This window comes from Gorilla gorilla, chromosome 16 (genome assembly GCF_029281585.2).
Source record: "Gorilla gorilla gorilla isolate KB3781 chromosome 16, NHGRI_mGorGor1-v2.1_pri, whole genome shotgun sequence".
Lineage (NCBI taxonomy): Eukaryota > Metazoa > Chordata > Mammalia > Primates > Hominidae > Gorilla > Gorilla gorilla.
In genome coordinates this window covers 41,944,276-41,957,516 of record NC_073240.2, presented here as the reverse complement: position 1 = coordinate 41,957,516, position 13,241 = coordinate 41,944,276, and the positions used below count along the sequence as shown (strand labels likewise).

Genomic DNA, 13,241 nt, shown 5'->3' with positions numbered 1-13,241 from the left:
CTCTGCTGCCCAGGCTGGAGTGCAGTGGCACGATCTCGGCTCACTGCAACCTCCACCTCCCGGGTTCAAGCAATTCTCCTGCCTCAGCCTCCCAAGTAGCTGGGATTACAGGCGTGTGCCACCACACCTGGTTAATTTTTGCAGTTTTAGTAGAGACGGGGTTTCACCATGTTGGCCAGCCTGGTCTCGAACTCCTGACTTCAGCTGATCCACCCATCTCGGCCTCCCAAAGTGTTGGGATTACAAGAGTGAGCCACCACAACCGGTCAGAATTTTTTTTTTTTTAAAGACAGGATCTCACTGTGTTGCCCAGGGTGCAGGGCAGTGCTGCAATCTTGGTTCACTACAACCTCTGCCTCCCGGGTTCAAGCAATTTTCCTGCCTCAACCTCCCAAGTACCTGGAATTACAGGCATGCGCCACCACACCCAGCTAATTTTTGTATTTTTCGTAAAGATGGTGTTTCACCATGTCAGCCAGACTGATCTCAAACTCCTGGCCTCAAGTGATCCACCTGCCTTGGCCTCCCAAAGTGCTGGATTACAGCCAGGTGTAAGCCACTGCGCTTGGCCCTTACTTAGATTTTAAGGAGCAGGCTACACTGATGCCTGGAAAGTTTTCAACATTTTTTTTTTTTTTTTTTTTGAGAAGGAGTCTCGCTCTGTAGCCCATGGTCTCGATCTCCTGACCTTGTGATCCGCCCGTCTCAGCCTCCCAAAGTGCTGGGATTACAGGCATGAGCCACCACACCCGGGCTTTTTTTTAATTTTTTGAGATGGAGTCTAGCTGTGTCTCCCAGGCTGGAGTGCAGTAGCGTGATCTCGCCTCCCAGGTTCAAGTGATTCTCCTACCTCAGCCTCTCGAGTAGCTGGGACTACAGGCGCCTGCCACCACACCCGGCTAATTTTTTGTATTTTTAATAGAGACGGGGTTTCACTGTGTTAGCCAGGCAGGTGCATCAGGAGGTCAGGAGATCGAGACCATGGGCTACAGAGTGAGACTCTCTCCCAAAAAAAAAAAAAAAAAAAAAGCTCATTTTGGCCAGGCACGGTGGCTTGCACCTTTAATCCCAGCACTTTGGGAGGCCAAGGCGGGTGGATCACGACGTCAGGAGTTTGAGAACAGCCTGGCCAAGATGGTGAAACCCCGTTTCTACTAAAAATACAGAAATTAGCAGGGCGTGGTGTCATGCGCCTGTAATCCTAGCTACTCAGGAAGCTGAGGCAGGAGAATCACTTGAACCCGGGAGGCGGCGGTTGCAGTGAGCCGAGATCACACCATTGCACTCCAGCCTGGCCAACAAGAGTGAAACTCCATCTTAAAAAAAAAAGAAACAGCTCATTTAAAAAGAAACTTCGATTATTTTCCAGCACACAGCAAACATGATAAAAACACACACATTTAGAAACCACCCACTTTCTACAAAGAAGAAAAGAACTCAGAATATAAATTTTAAGTCTTTACGGGGTGGTTAAGTCTGAATTTACGAGGCAAGTATAAACTCAAAGGAATTTTTAAGTATTGGAGCTAAAATTACAAATAGGGATTTCTAGTCTAGTTATTTTTCAAGTGTAAATTCACATAGTTTTAATAGTGTCTTCAACGAACGATGCTGGTACAACTGGATATCCACATGCAAAAAAAAATGATGTTGGACTCTTCTCTGACACCATATACAAAACCAACTCAAAATAAATCAAAAGACCTTAATATAAGAACTAAAACCATAAAGCCCTTACAAGAAGATATAGGATAAGTCTTTGGGACACTGGATTTGGCAATGGTTTCTTATATATGATACCAAAAGCACAAGCACTGAAAGAAATATTAAAGAAACTGGACTTCATCAAAATTAAAAACTTTTGTGCTTTAAAGAACACTACAAAGAGAGTGAAAAGACAACTCATATGACCCACAATTCCATTCCTAGGTATACGTCCAAGAGAAATTAAAACATATGTGCACCCAAAAATGTTTAAAGCAACACTATTTGCAATACTCAAAAGGTGTAAACTCAAATGTTTACTAACTGCTGAATGGATACACAAATGTGGCATATCCATATGACGGACTATTTATTCAGCCATAAAAAGGAATGAAGTACTGGTATATGCTACATCATGGATGAACCTTAAAAACATCATGTTAAGTAGAAGAAGTCAGTTTGTTTGTTTGTTTGAGACAAAGTCTCTCTCTGTCACCCAGGCTGGAATACAGCAGCACAATCTGGGCTCACTGCAACCTCCACCTCCCAAGTTCAAGCAATTCTCCTGCCTCAGCCTGCTGAGTAGCTTGGATTACAGGCGCCCACCACCACGCCAGGCTAATTTTTGTATTTTTAATAGAGACGGGGTTTCCCCATGTTGGCCAGCCTGGTCTCGAACTCCTGACCTCAGGTGATCCGCCCGCCTTGGCCTCCCAAAGTGCTAGAATTACAGGCATGAGCCACCGTGTCCAGCCAGAAGAAGTCAGTTATGAGAAGGCCATATAATACCATTTATATGAATTGTCCAGAGAGAAAAAGATGGTAGACTTATGGTTGCCAGGGGATGAGAGAAGGGGGAAATACGTATGCTTAATAGGTATGCTTAACCCCATGCTTAATGAGTATGGGGTTTCCATTTGGGGTGATGATTATGTCCAAAGACTTAGCAACTGTATTCCTTCCCCCTTTATGCTACATCCAACACCTGTGCTAGAAACTTTCTAAAGAAGTCCTAAGCTGCTTCATGCCAGCCAAAAGGAAGGGCAACAGCTTCATTACATGCCAATCAAAGATGAAGAACCACAGCATAAGAAAGGTTGCTACTGAGAGTCAGTGTGGGAGATAATGGTAAAGAATATTTCATTTGATTATGGTAAGACAACTACAAACATAAAACAATATAGCATTACATCACTCTGATATCATATACTTACCCAGACTAGAGTTTCTCAATTTTGGCACTACCGACATCTAGACCAGAATAATTATTTGTCATGGGGGCTGTCCTGTGCACTGTAGGATGTTTAGCAGCATCTCTGGCCACAACCCACTAGGCACTAGTAGCATTCTCCAGTCATGGCAATTAAAAATGTTTCCAGACATTTTGCCCCAGGTGGCAAAATGGCCCTCAGATGAGAACCACTGCTCTAGACTAACATACTGAACATTTTGTCCAACATTAATGTACGTAAAGTGATGTACCTCAGGGTTATGGGTTGGTAAATAAGAGAAGACAACACAACCTAGACCACCTGGGATTGCTATGGGTCAACTTCCTAAAAGCCAATGTTTGGGAAAGGATTATGGGAAAATGTAAGCAGAGAGAGCTGAAATCTTAAAAATACATTCCTAGAATCAGAACAATGGCCACCTAAATTAAGGGGAGTTGGAATAAAGCAACAATCTGGTAATGCATTTAATTGTCATAGTTCCGCTGTTTTTTTTTTTTTTTTTTTAGATGGAGTCTTGCTCTGTTGCCGAGGCTGGAGTGCAGTGGCGTGATCTTCGCTCACTGCGACCTCTGCCTCCCGGGTTCAAGCAATTCTCCTACCTCAGCCTCCTGAGTAGCTGGGATTACAGGCACCCACCACCACATCAAGCTAATTTTTGTATTTTTAGTAGAGACAGGGTTTCACCATGTTGGTCAGGTTGGTCTCGACCTCCTGGCCTCATGATCCGCCCGCCTTGACCTCCCAAAGTGCTGGGATTAAGGCGTGAGCCACCGCGCCCAGCCTGTTCTGCTGATTTAATTCTCTTGTGGATCAATGATGCTCAAAGACCAGTAGAGAAATGGTCCTTGCTATCTGCATGCTGGATGTCTATCATGTCTACCCTAGAGATAAAGGCAGCTATTCAGACACTGCCAGAGGGTTTCTGGTTTCTGTGAGGAAAATAAAGAAAAACACTGCCTACCTGAGAGTCCCATTCTCTCCTTTGTCCAGGCTGGTGAACCGGCTGTAGAGGCGAGTGATTTGACTGTGGGAAACTAAAGAGCACAAAATTAGTCCCAGCTTGGGGGAAGTAGCCCTCATTCACACTGAACCCACCCCTCGCTGTCAAATGCTTCAAAATTCAGTAGGAATTATCTCTAGAATGTTAAAGCAGAAAGTTTAAAAGCTAAAGAATGAAAGGAGTTAGAGAATAAACTAAATCAAGGGCAATCAAAATTCAATCCCAGGAATGAAGTCTAGTTAAGACTGTGATGAATATTAGATGGTTAAGATTTAACAAAACAAAGGCAAATTTTGTCCTGTCCTGTCCTGTCCTATCCTATCCCATCCTATTTTACTGAGACAAAGTTTTCCTCTTGTCACCCAGGCTGGAGTGCAGTGGCACGATCTCAGCTCACTGCCACCTCTGCCTCCCGGGTTCAAGCAACTCTCCTGCCTCAGCCTCCCGAGTAGCTGGGATTACAGGCTTCCACCACCATACCCAGCTAATTTTTTGTATTTTTAGTAGAGACGGGGTTTCGCCATGTTGGCTAGGCTGATCTTGAACTCCTGACCTCAGGTGATCCACTCGCCTCAGCCTCCCAAACTGCTGGGATTATAGGTGTGAGCCACCATGCCCAGCCCAAATTTAGTTTAAAAGGAAGCTGTGAAACTTTCAAGTTTCAATGCCCTGACTTAGAGGCTAAGAAAATGTATGTTTTTACTGTATTTATTTTTTTACTTTTTTCTTTTTTTCTGAGATGGGGTTTCACTCTCGTTGCCCGGGCTGGAGTGCAATGGCACAATCTTGGCTCACTGCAACCTCCGCCTCTCGGTTTCAAGCGATTCTCCTGCCTCAGCCTCCCAAGTAGCTGGGATTACAGGTGCCCACCACCATGCCCAGCTAATTTTGTATTTTTAGTAGAGACAGGGTTTTGCCATGTTGACCAGGGTGGTCTTGAACTCCTGACCTCAGGTGATCCACCTGCCTCAGCCTCCCAAAGTGCTGGGATTACAGGCATGAGCCACCATGCCCGGCCTATTTTGCTTATTTTTTAAATTTTATTTTATTTTATTTTTTGGGGACAGAGTCTCAACTTTGTCGCCCAGGCTGGAGCGCAGTGGTACAATCTCAGCTCACTGTAACCTCCACCTCCTGGGTTCAAGCGATTCTCGTGCCACAGTCTCCCAAGTAGCTGGGATTACAGGCATGAGCCACAGTCCCCAGCTAAAAATGCATGTTTTGATTGAAAAAATATCCATGATCAGTTTGCTGTTTCAGGCTGTACTGCTAGGTAGGTGTATGGCTAGGTAGGTGATGTGTACGGCTAGGTAGGTGTTGGGTGTACAATGTTTGATTGGGGTACATCAAACAGATTCTATTTTAAAACTCTGGTTTACTCCTACACCAAGCATTAAAGGCTTTATCTTTTCCCTTGGAAAACATAAAGATCAACCTCTTTTCTGTGATGGCATGAGCTTCACTGAGTTCCCAGGAAGGGAACTGGCTCCAAGGAAGCAAATTAGGCAAATTCGTAAAATGGTCATGCTATCATCAGATGACATCTACCAGAAAGCTATTTTGCTCCTCATTTTGGATTTAGTCCATAAACTCAAGATACAAGTTGACAATTAAAATGAGGCAATAATGGCAGGTACATAATAATACTAAAAACTCAAAAAGGCCTTTCTGGGAAATAGTTTAGTCTCCTGATAGATTGGAAGTAAGAGAGGGGAAACAAACAGAGGAGAAAAGACAACAGCCAAAAAGGGTGTGACAAGTGTGGACTTTGTCCGAGGCTGTACCTTCAGAGGTTTAAAGGGGTGGCCAAAGTCATTCCGATAAGGTGTCCTCCTCCCTCAGCTCATGAAACAAAAATGTACTTGTAGAGTTGGGAACAATGGGACAAAGTAAACAGGGACAAGCAGGTAGTGAGTGGCCCAGAGCTGGGATAAGAGGACACACTATGTGTGGCTGTGAATTCTTCAGCATCAGGTTTCACCCTCGAAGCTGGGCTCTGTTCTGTCCTAGTGCTCTAAAGTGATCACTGAGCAGAGAAGGCAAAAGCATTTCCATCGGGGCAGAGCCAGCAGGGATCCAGCCACTAAGGAGACAGTTGTGGACTGTTTTGCCAGCCAGACAGGTATAAATGGCTCACTGTAAAGTGTACACACTTGTGAGGGTTAGGCAGACAGATTCTGATTCCATTCCTAGCACCACGGCTTACCAGAGAGAGGTAAGTGAATGGGATTGTAGAGCGAACTCACCAGTCAATGAAAGGAAAATGCTTGGCAAAGTGCCTGGCACATGGCAAGCACTCCAGGTTAGCTATTATCAGCATCATGCTTACATCCTGAGCCTGAAGGCACAAGTATTACTGCTGCACTAATTACTCTCCATTTCCCTCCTGACTTTGCCAGTTACAACCGTTTTCTTTAAGAACTTGACCAGTCTATCCCAGTTCTGGCCTCAGGCCTCAAAGGCTACTCTTGTACTAAAGTTCCCTTTAGTTTAACAAAAATAAGTCAGTTAAAGAATTACTAAGTTTCAGGCTGGGCGCAGTGGCTCACGCCTGTAATCTCAGCACTTTGGGAGGCCAAGGCGGGCGGATCCCGAGGAAAAGAGATCGAGACAATCCTGGCCAACATGGCGAAACCTCGTCTCTACTAAAAATACAAAAATCTGCTGGGTGTGGTGGCATGTGCCTCTAGTCCCAGCTACTTGGGAAGCTGAGGCAGGAGAATCACTTGAACCAGGGAGGCGAAGGTTGCAGTGAGCGGAGATCACGTCACTGCACTCCAGACTGGCGACAGAACAAGACTCCGTTTCAAAAAAAAAAAAAAGAATTACTAAGTTTCCCAAAAGATTTTTTGAAAAAAACAATATTTGTTCACAATCCCAACACTGCCATTTTCATTTCTTCATATATCTTTTTTTTTTTTTTTTTTGAGATAGAGTTTCGTTCTTCTTGCCCAGGCTGGAGAGCAATGGCACAATCTTGGCTCACCACAACCTCCGCCTTCTGGGTTCACGTGATTCTCCAGCCTCAGCCTCCCAAGTAGCTGGAATTATAGGCATGCGCCACCATACCCAGCTAATTTTGTATTTTTAGTAGAGACGGGGTTTCTCCATGTTGGTCAGGCTGGTCTTGAACTCCCAACCTCAGGTGATCCACTCACCTCGGCCTCCCAAAGTGCTGGGATTACAGGCATGAGCCACCGTGCCCAGCTCTTCATATATCATCTAATATCAGTTACTTGTGTACTTTACAAAGTTGTAATAGCTTGCTTTTCATTTAGTAATTCATACTTTTTCTATATTGCTTTGGAGTCCTTCTTTATCCAATTTATATAATTTTAAAATTGGTAGAAATGTTATCTAATCCGACCCCTTCAATGAACAAATGAGAGCCAGGCATGATGGCTGGCGCCTATAATCCCAGCACTTCCAGAGGCAGAAGTAGGACAATGATTTGAGGCCAGGAGTTCAAGACCAGGCTGGGGAACAAAATAAAAATAAAAAATAAAATTATTTTAAACCAAAAAAATCCACAAATGGGCCATTAAACATCTTTCTAATCTATATCATCTAAAATAACTGGGCACTGAGGCTGGGCGTGGTGGCTCACGCCTGTAATCCCAGCACTTTGGGAGGCCGAGGCGGGCGGATCACGAGGTCAGGAGATTGAGACCATCCTGGCTAACACGGTGAAACCCTGTCTCTACTACAAATACAAAAAATTAGACGGGCGTGGTGGTGGGCACCTGTAGTCCCAGCTACTCGGGAGGCTGAGGCAGGAGAATGGTTTGAACCTGGGAGGCGGAGCTTGCAGTGAGCCGAGATTGCGCCACTGCACTCCAGCCTGGGTGACAGAGAGGAGACTGTCTCAAAAAAATAAATAAATAAAAAACAAATAAAATAACTGGGCACTGAAACCTCCTATAGTATGTTAAGACCAGTTTATGGCTGCTTAAATTCAAAATGTGGCAAGGCCTGGTGGCTCAAGCCTGCAATACCAGCACTTTGGGAGGCTGAGGGCGGGCAGATCACCTGAGGCCAAGAGTTCAAGACCAGCCTGGCCAACATGGTAAAACCCTGTCTCTACTAAAAATACAAAAATTAGCCAGGTGTGGTGGTATAATCCCAGCTTGGGAGGCTGAGGCAGGAGAATCGCTTGATCCTGGGAGGTGGAGGTTGCAGTGAGCTGAAATCTCACCACTGCACTCCAGCCTGGGCGACAGAGTGAGACTCCGCCTCAAAACAAAACAAAACAAACGGTAACAAAAAATAATGTACTAATATGTTAAAAATAAATAATGTAAATAAGTAGCCAAACATTAAAAAAAAAAAAAAACTATCTTCCAGGACGAACTGGGTTATATGGGAGTCAGTGGAGAAACATACAACCAAATGTCAACTTTTAATATTAATCAATATGGTCATATTTAAACTTATCTCCAAAATTTTAGAACAAATTTTAGAACCATAACGATATGGTTACAAGTAATTTTGTTAATAAAAAGAAGGAGAGAAGGCTTTAATTTAGGTACTAAATTCACTGTGACAAAGAATATAAAGCAATCTCAGAACAATCCCAATCTACCTATAAAGGAGCTACACCATCCATGCGTAGAAAGGTACTGGAACTGGTGTGAATAAAGGCAGATCATGTTTCCAGTGAAGTATTTTCCCCAGAAGGCTCTAAGCTAGTCAGATAGGTGCCCAAAACCTGCATAATTCTTGGTAACCGAAAGGAAATAACAGGAGTTGACAGTTACTCTCAGAGAAGGCCGTGCATATAAACGTGTCTTTTTTTTTTGAGATGGAGGCTCGCTTTGTCACCCAGGATGGAGTGCAGTGGCGCGATCCTGGCTCACTGCAAACTCTGCCTCCCAGGTTCAGGCCATTCTCCTGCCTCAGCCTCCTGAGTAGCTGCGACTACAGGTACCTGCCACCATGCCCGGCTAATTTTTTTTTTTTTTGTATTTTTAGTAGACACCGGGTTTCACCGTGTTAGCCAGGATGATCTCGATCTCCCGACCTCGTGATCCACCTGCCTCAGCCGCCCTAAAGTGCTGGGATTACAGGCATGAGCCACCGTGCCCTGCTATAAACATGTCTTGAATGAAGCTGTATTTTTTCTCCACTGGTATGGGTATATAATCATTTTAAATTGTTAAAAGATTATTTAAAAGACCCTGTTTGGCTGAGGGCAGTGGCTCATGCCTGTAATCCTAGCACTTTGGGAGGCTAAAGTGGGAGGATCCCTTGACGAAAGGCCAGTTCAAAACTAGCCTGGGCAACAAAGCAAGACTTCATCTCTACAATCAATCAATCAATCATTAGCTGGGCATCGTGGGGCATTCCTGTATGCTGAGCTACTTAGGAGGCAGAGGCAGAAGGACTGTTTCGGCCCAGGAGTTCAAGGTTGTAGTGAGCTATGATCACACCCCTCCACTCCAACCTGGGTGACAGAGTGAGACCCTGTCTCAAAAAAAAAAAAAAAAAAACACACACCAAAAAAACAAAAAAAGACCCTGTTAACCTTGCTGAAATCTTTCTATCATCACTGCATTGTGCAAAGAGGAGGAAGGCATTTCACAGAAGTGCGAAGCAGAAGTGGCAGAGGAAAGAATAAAAACAAAAAGGGAGTAAGAAAAAGTTATTTTGGAGGGCCAGGCATGGTGGCTCATGCCTGTAATCCCAGCACTTTTGGGAGGTGGGTGGACTACGAGGTCAAGAGATCAAGACCATCCTGGCCAACATGGGGAAACCCCATCTCTACTAAAAATACAAAAATTAGCCGGGCATGGTGGCATGCGCCTATAGTCCCAGCTACTCGGGAGGCTGAGGCGGGAGAATCCCTTGAACCCGGGAGGCGGGATTGCACCACTGCACTCCAGCCTGGTGACAGAACGAGACTCCATCTCAAAAAAAAAGAAAAGAAAAAGTTATTTTGTCCTTGCCTTTATTCCAAATCTTAATGCAGAAGAACAGACTGATAACCTATGTAAAGATTACAAGTACAGCTAAAGGTAGGTCTAGATAAAGGAAAGTTGAAGCCTGCGCTTCCCGGAACAGACTACACCTTAACATTCCCCCTGACATGAAGACTTCAAGCCCTGGACTAGTCTCTTAGGGATTAAGAGAGATTTTAAAACATTATATAAAACAAACAAAATCTATCTTCTTATAATTGGAGAAATTTGAATAGGAAGTGAATGATAGATAATATTAAGGTGGCTCACATCTATAATCCTAGCCCTTTGGGAGGCTGAGGTGGGCAGATCATCTGAGGTTAGGAGTTCGAGACCAGCCTGGCCAACATGGTGAAACCTCGTATCTACTAAAAGTAAAAACAATTAGCCAGGCGTGGTGGCACATGCCTGTAATCCCAGCTACTTGGGAGGCTGAGGCAGGAGAATCACTTCAAGCCAGGAGGCGGAGGTTGCAGTGAGCTGAGATCGCACCACTGCACTCCAGCCTGGGCGACAAAAGTGAAACTCCATCTCAATTAAAAAAAAAAAAAAGAAAAAGAAAAAAAGGGGCCGGGTGCGGTGGCTCACGCCTGTAATCCCAGCACTTTGGGAGGCTGAAGTGGGTGGATCACCTGAGGTCAGGAGTTCGAGACCAGCCAGGCCAACGTGGCGAAACCCCGTCTCTACTAAAAATACAAAAAATTAGCCGGGCCTGGTGGCAGGCACCTGTAATCCCAGCTACTTGGGAAGCTGAGGCAAGAGAATGGCTTGAACCCAGGAGGCAGAGGTTGCAGTGAGCTGAGATCGAGTCACTGCACTCCAGCCTGGGCAACAAGAGCAAGACCCTGTCTCAAAAAAAAAAAAAAAAAGATAGTATTAAGAAGTATTATCAACTTTCTTAGGTGTGATAATAGTATTGTTGTTACGTAAAAACCATCCCAATACTTAAGGGATACATGCAGAAGTATGAAGGGGTAAAGAGTTCCAATACCTGCAACTTTCAAATGGTTTATCCAGAAATTTACAAAAATAAAGCTTATATCTTCGCAGCTGCTGCTGGGGTCAATTATCTTCTGAATGAATAAACCTCCAACTACTCTATGGTCTGGACCACCATCCCCTCCTTGCCCCCGCAAAAAAGTTCCTGGCCAGTGGCTCACCTCTGTAATCGCAGCACTTTGGGGGACTGGGATGAGCAGACCACCTGAACTTAGGAGTTCAAGACCAGCCTGGGCAACATGGTGAAACCCTATCTCTACAAAAAATTAAAAAATTAGCCAGGCGTGGTGGCATGTGCCTGTAGTCCCAGCTACTCAGGAGGCTGAGCTGGGAGGATTGCTTGAGCCCAGGAGCCTGAGGCTGCAGTAAGCCGTGATCATGCCATTGCACTCCAGCCTGGATGACAGAGCAAGACCCTGTCTGAAAAAATAAATAAATAAAAATTAAAAATCAGGTAGTTGCCAGGCACAGTGGCTCACATCTATAATCCCAGTACTTTGAAAGGCTGGGGTGGAAGGATCATTGGAGGCCAGGAGTTTGAGGCTGCAATGAGCTATGATTGCACCACTGCACTCCAGCCTGGGCAACAGAGTGAGACCCTGTCTCAAAAAAAAAAAAAAAGTTCTTAGGGTCTCTTTCCCACAATGCCCTCTCTAATTGACAAATAGTTGCTTCTTACTCCTTTATGGCAACAAATGAGAATAAAACTTTGCACTAGAACTCAAAAAGTACAGAGCTTTACGAATCACTTAACCCAAAACCAGTTAAAGGTGTTAGTTATCCGTGCATTTCCATTTCAATAGGAGGCAGAAGACAGCCCGGTTTTCTGAAGTGACAGAACCTTCAGGCTGGTGAGGGCTGTGAAGGGTCCTACATTTGGAGGCACAAGAAACCTGAAGTTGAATTTCTACTTACATTCTAGCCATGAAATTGTTCTCAAGCAATTGCCTTTGCCAGGCTTGTACTCTGTTAGAACTCTATCATTACTACACTCTTTCAAACAAACAAAACCTTACCAACCTGTGCAACTTACTTCCTAAACCTGTTCAACACCCTTCCCGTACCACATGACATATACCAAAAGGTAGAGACTAAAAATAACCTGCATTCATTACTACTTGAATGGCATGAATTGTTTATCAAGGTGTTTTTGTTGTTGTTGTTTGTTTTTGTTTTTTTTTGAGACAGGGTCTGTTTCTCCCAGGCCAGAGTGCAGTGGCACAAACATGGCTCACTGCAGCCTTGACCTCCCGCCTAAGCAATCCTCCCACCTCAGCCTCCTGAGTAGCTGGGACTGCAGGCACGCTTCATCATGTCCAGCTATTTTTTTTTTAATTTATTTTTTTGTAGAGATGGGGTTTCCCTATGTTGCCCAGGCTGGTCTTGAACTCCTGGGCTCAAGCGATCTGCCACCTTGGCCTCCCAGAGTGCTGGAACTACAGGTGTGAGCCACTGCGCCTGGCCTCATAAAGTTTTAAGTAATTCACAGCCAGCTTATTGCTACAATTAAGTGAATTAAGGGTGATGATTACAGAAACTCCTAAGACATTTGTGGCTTTATCCCCAATTACACCTTTTTTTCAAATAAGCTTTATGAAAATGCAGAAGTCTGAAAGAAGGTAGTAGAACAAAGATAATTTAGCAAATATGCCAATAGGAAGCATTTCTTAGACAATTCCTGTTAAAACATCATAACAGTTTCATAAACTGTTAAAAACTCCTTTAAAAATTTTATTTCCTTATAATTGGCAAAACATCTGTACTTAATTCCTAATCAACTGTCCACTACAAAAAGAAGTATAAAATGCTATCACCTCCCCAATGATATAGCCCTACACATAGTTTTTATAACTAGTACATGCAAATGGTATTTTCCCAATAAGACGATTGTTAACTATGGTTCAAAATAATAACACTCACATGAAGTTTATTATACCAGACACTATTCTAAGTAGTTTGCATAATTCATCTCATTTAATTGTCATAAGAATCCTATAAAGTAGGCACTATTATTATTCTAATTTTACAGATGATGAAACTGAGGCTCACAGGTAATTCTTATCCAGAATTACTTTTCCAAACACTTACTGTTATTCATTAAATATCAAATACCAGCTAATCTAGTCATGTAGAAATTCTAATCTTTTTAAATTTGCAAAAAATATGGTTAAATATAATCATCAAATTCCAATGCACAGCTTTTGCACTGAATATAAAGTTAGTATTCCTCAATTATGTTACATTTTGTACTGGCAAAGGAAGTAGTAAAATGTCTTATAATTGTTCTTAAAGTGCTTCTGATAGATAGTTTTCCAAATTCTTCATAGAAGAAAAGGCAGATGAAAATGG

General features: G+C 43.6%; 1 protein-coding gene across 2 annotated transcripts in view; it reads right to left on the bottom strand.

Annotated features, from left to right (window-relative positions):
• CHP1 (calcineurin like EF-hand protein 1) overlaps nucleotides 1-13,241 on the bottom strand; it is a 50,804-nt gene that overhangs the window by 34,057 nt on the left and 3,506 nt on the right. For both annotated transcript variants that reach the window (XM_019011181.3, XM_063698485.1), the window contains one exon: nucleotides 3,898-3,970. In XM_019011181.3, coding sequence (XP_018866726.2) covers nucleotides 3,898-3,970 — 73 coding nt within the window. The remainder of the gene's footprint in view (nucleotides 1-3,897; nucleotides 3,971-13,241) is intronic.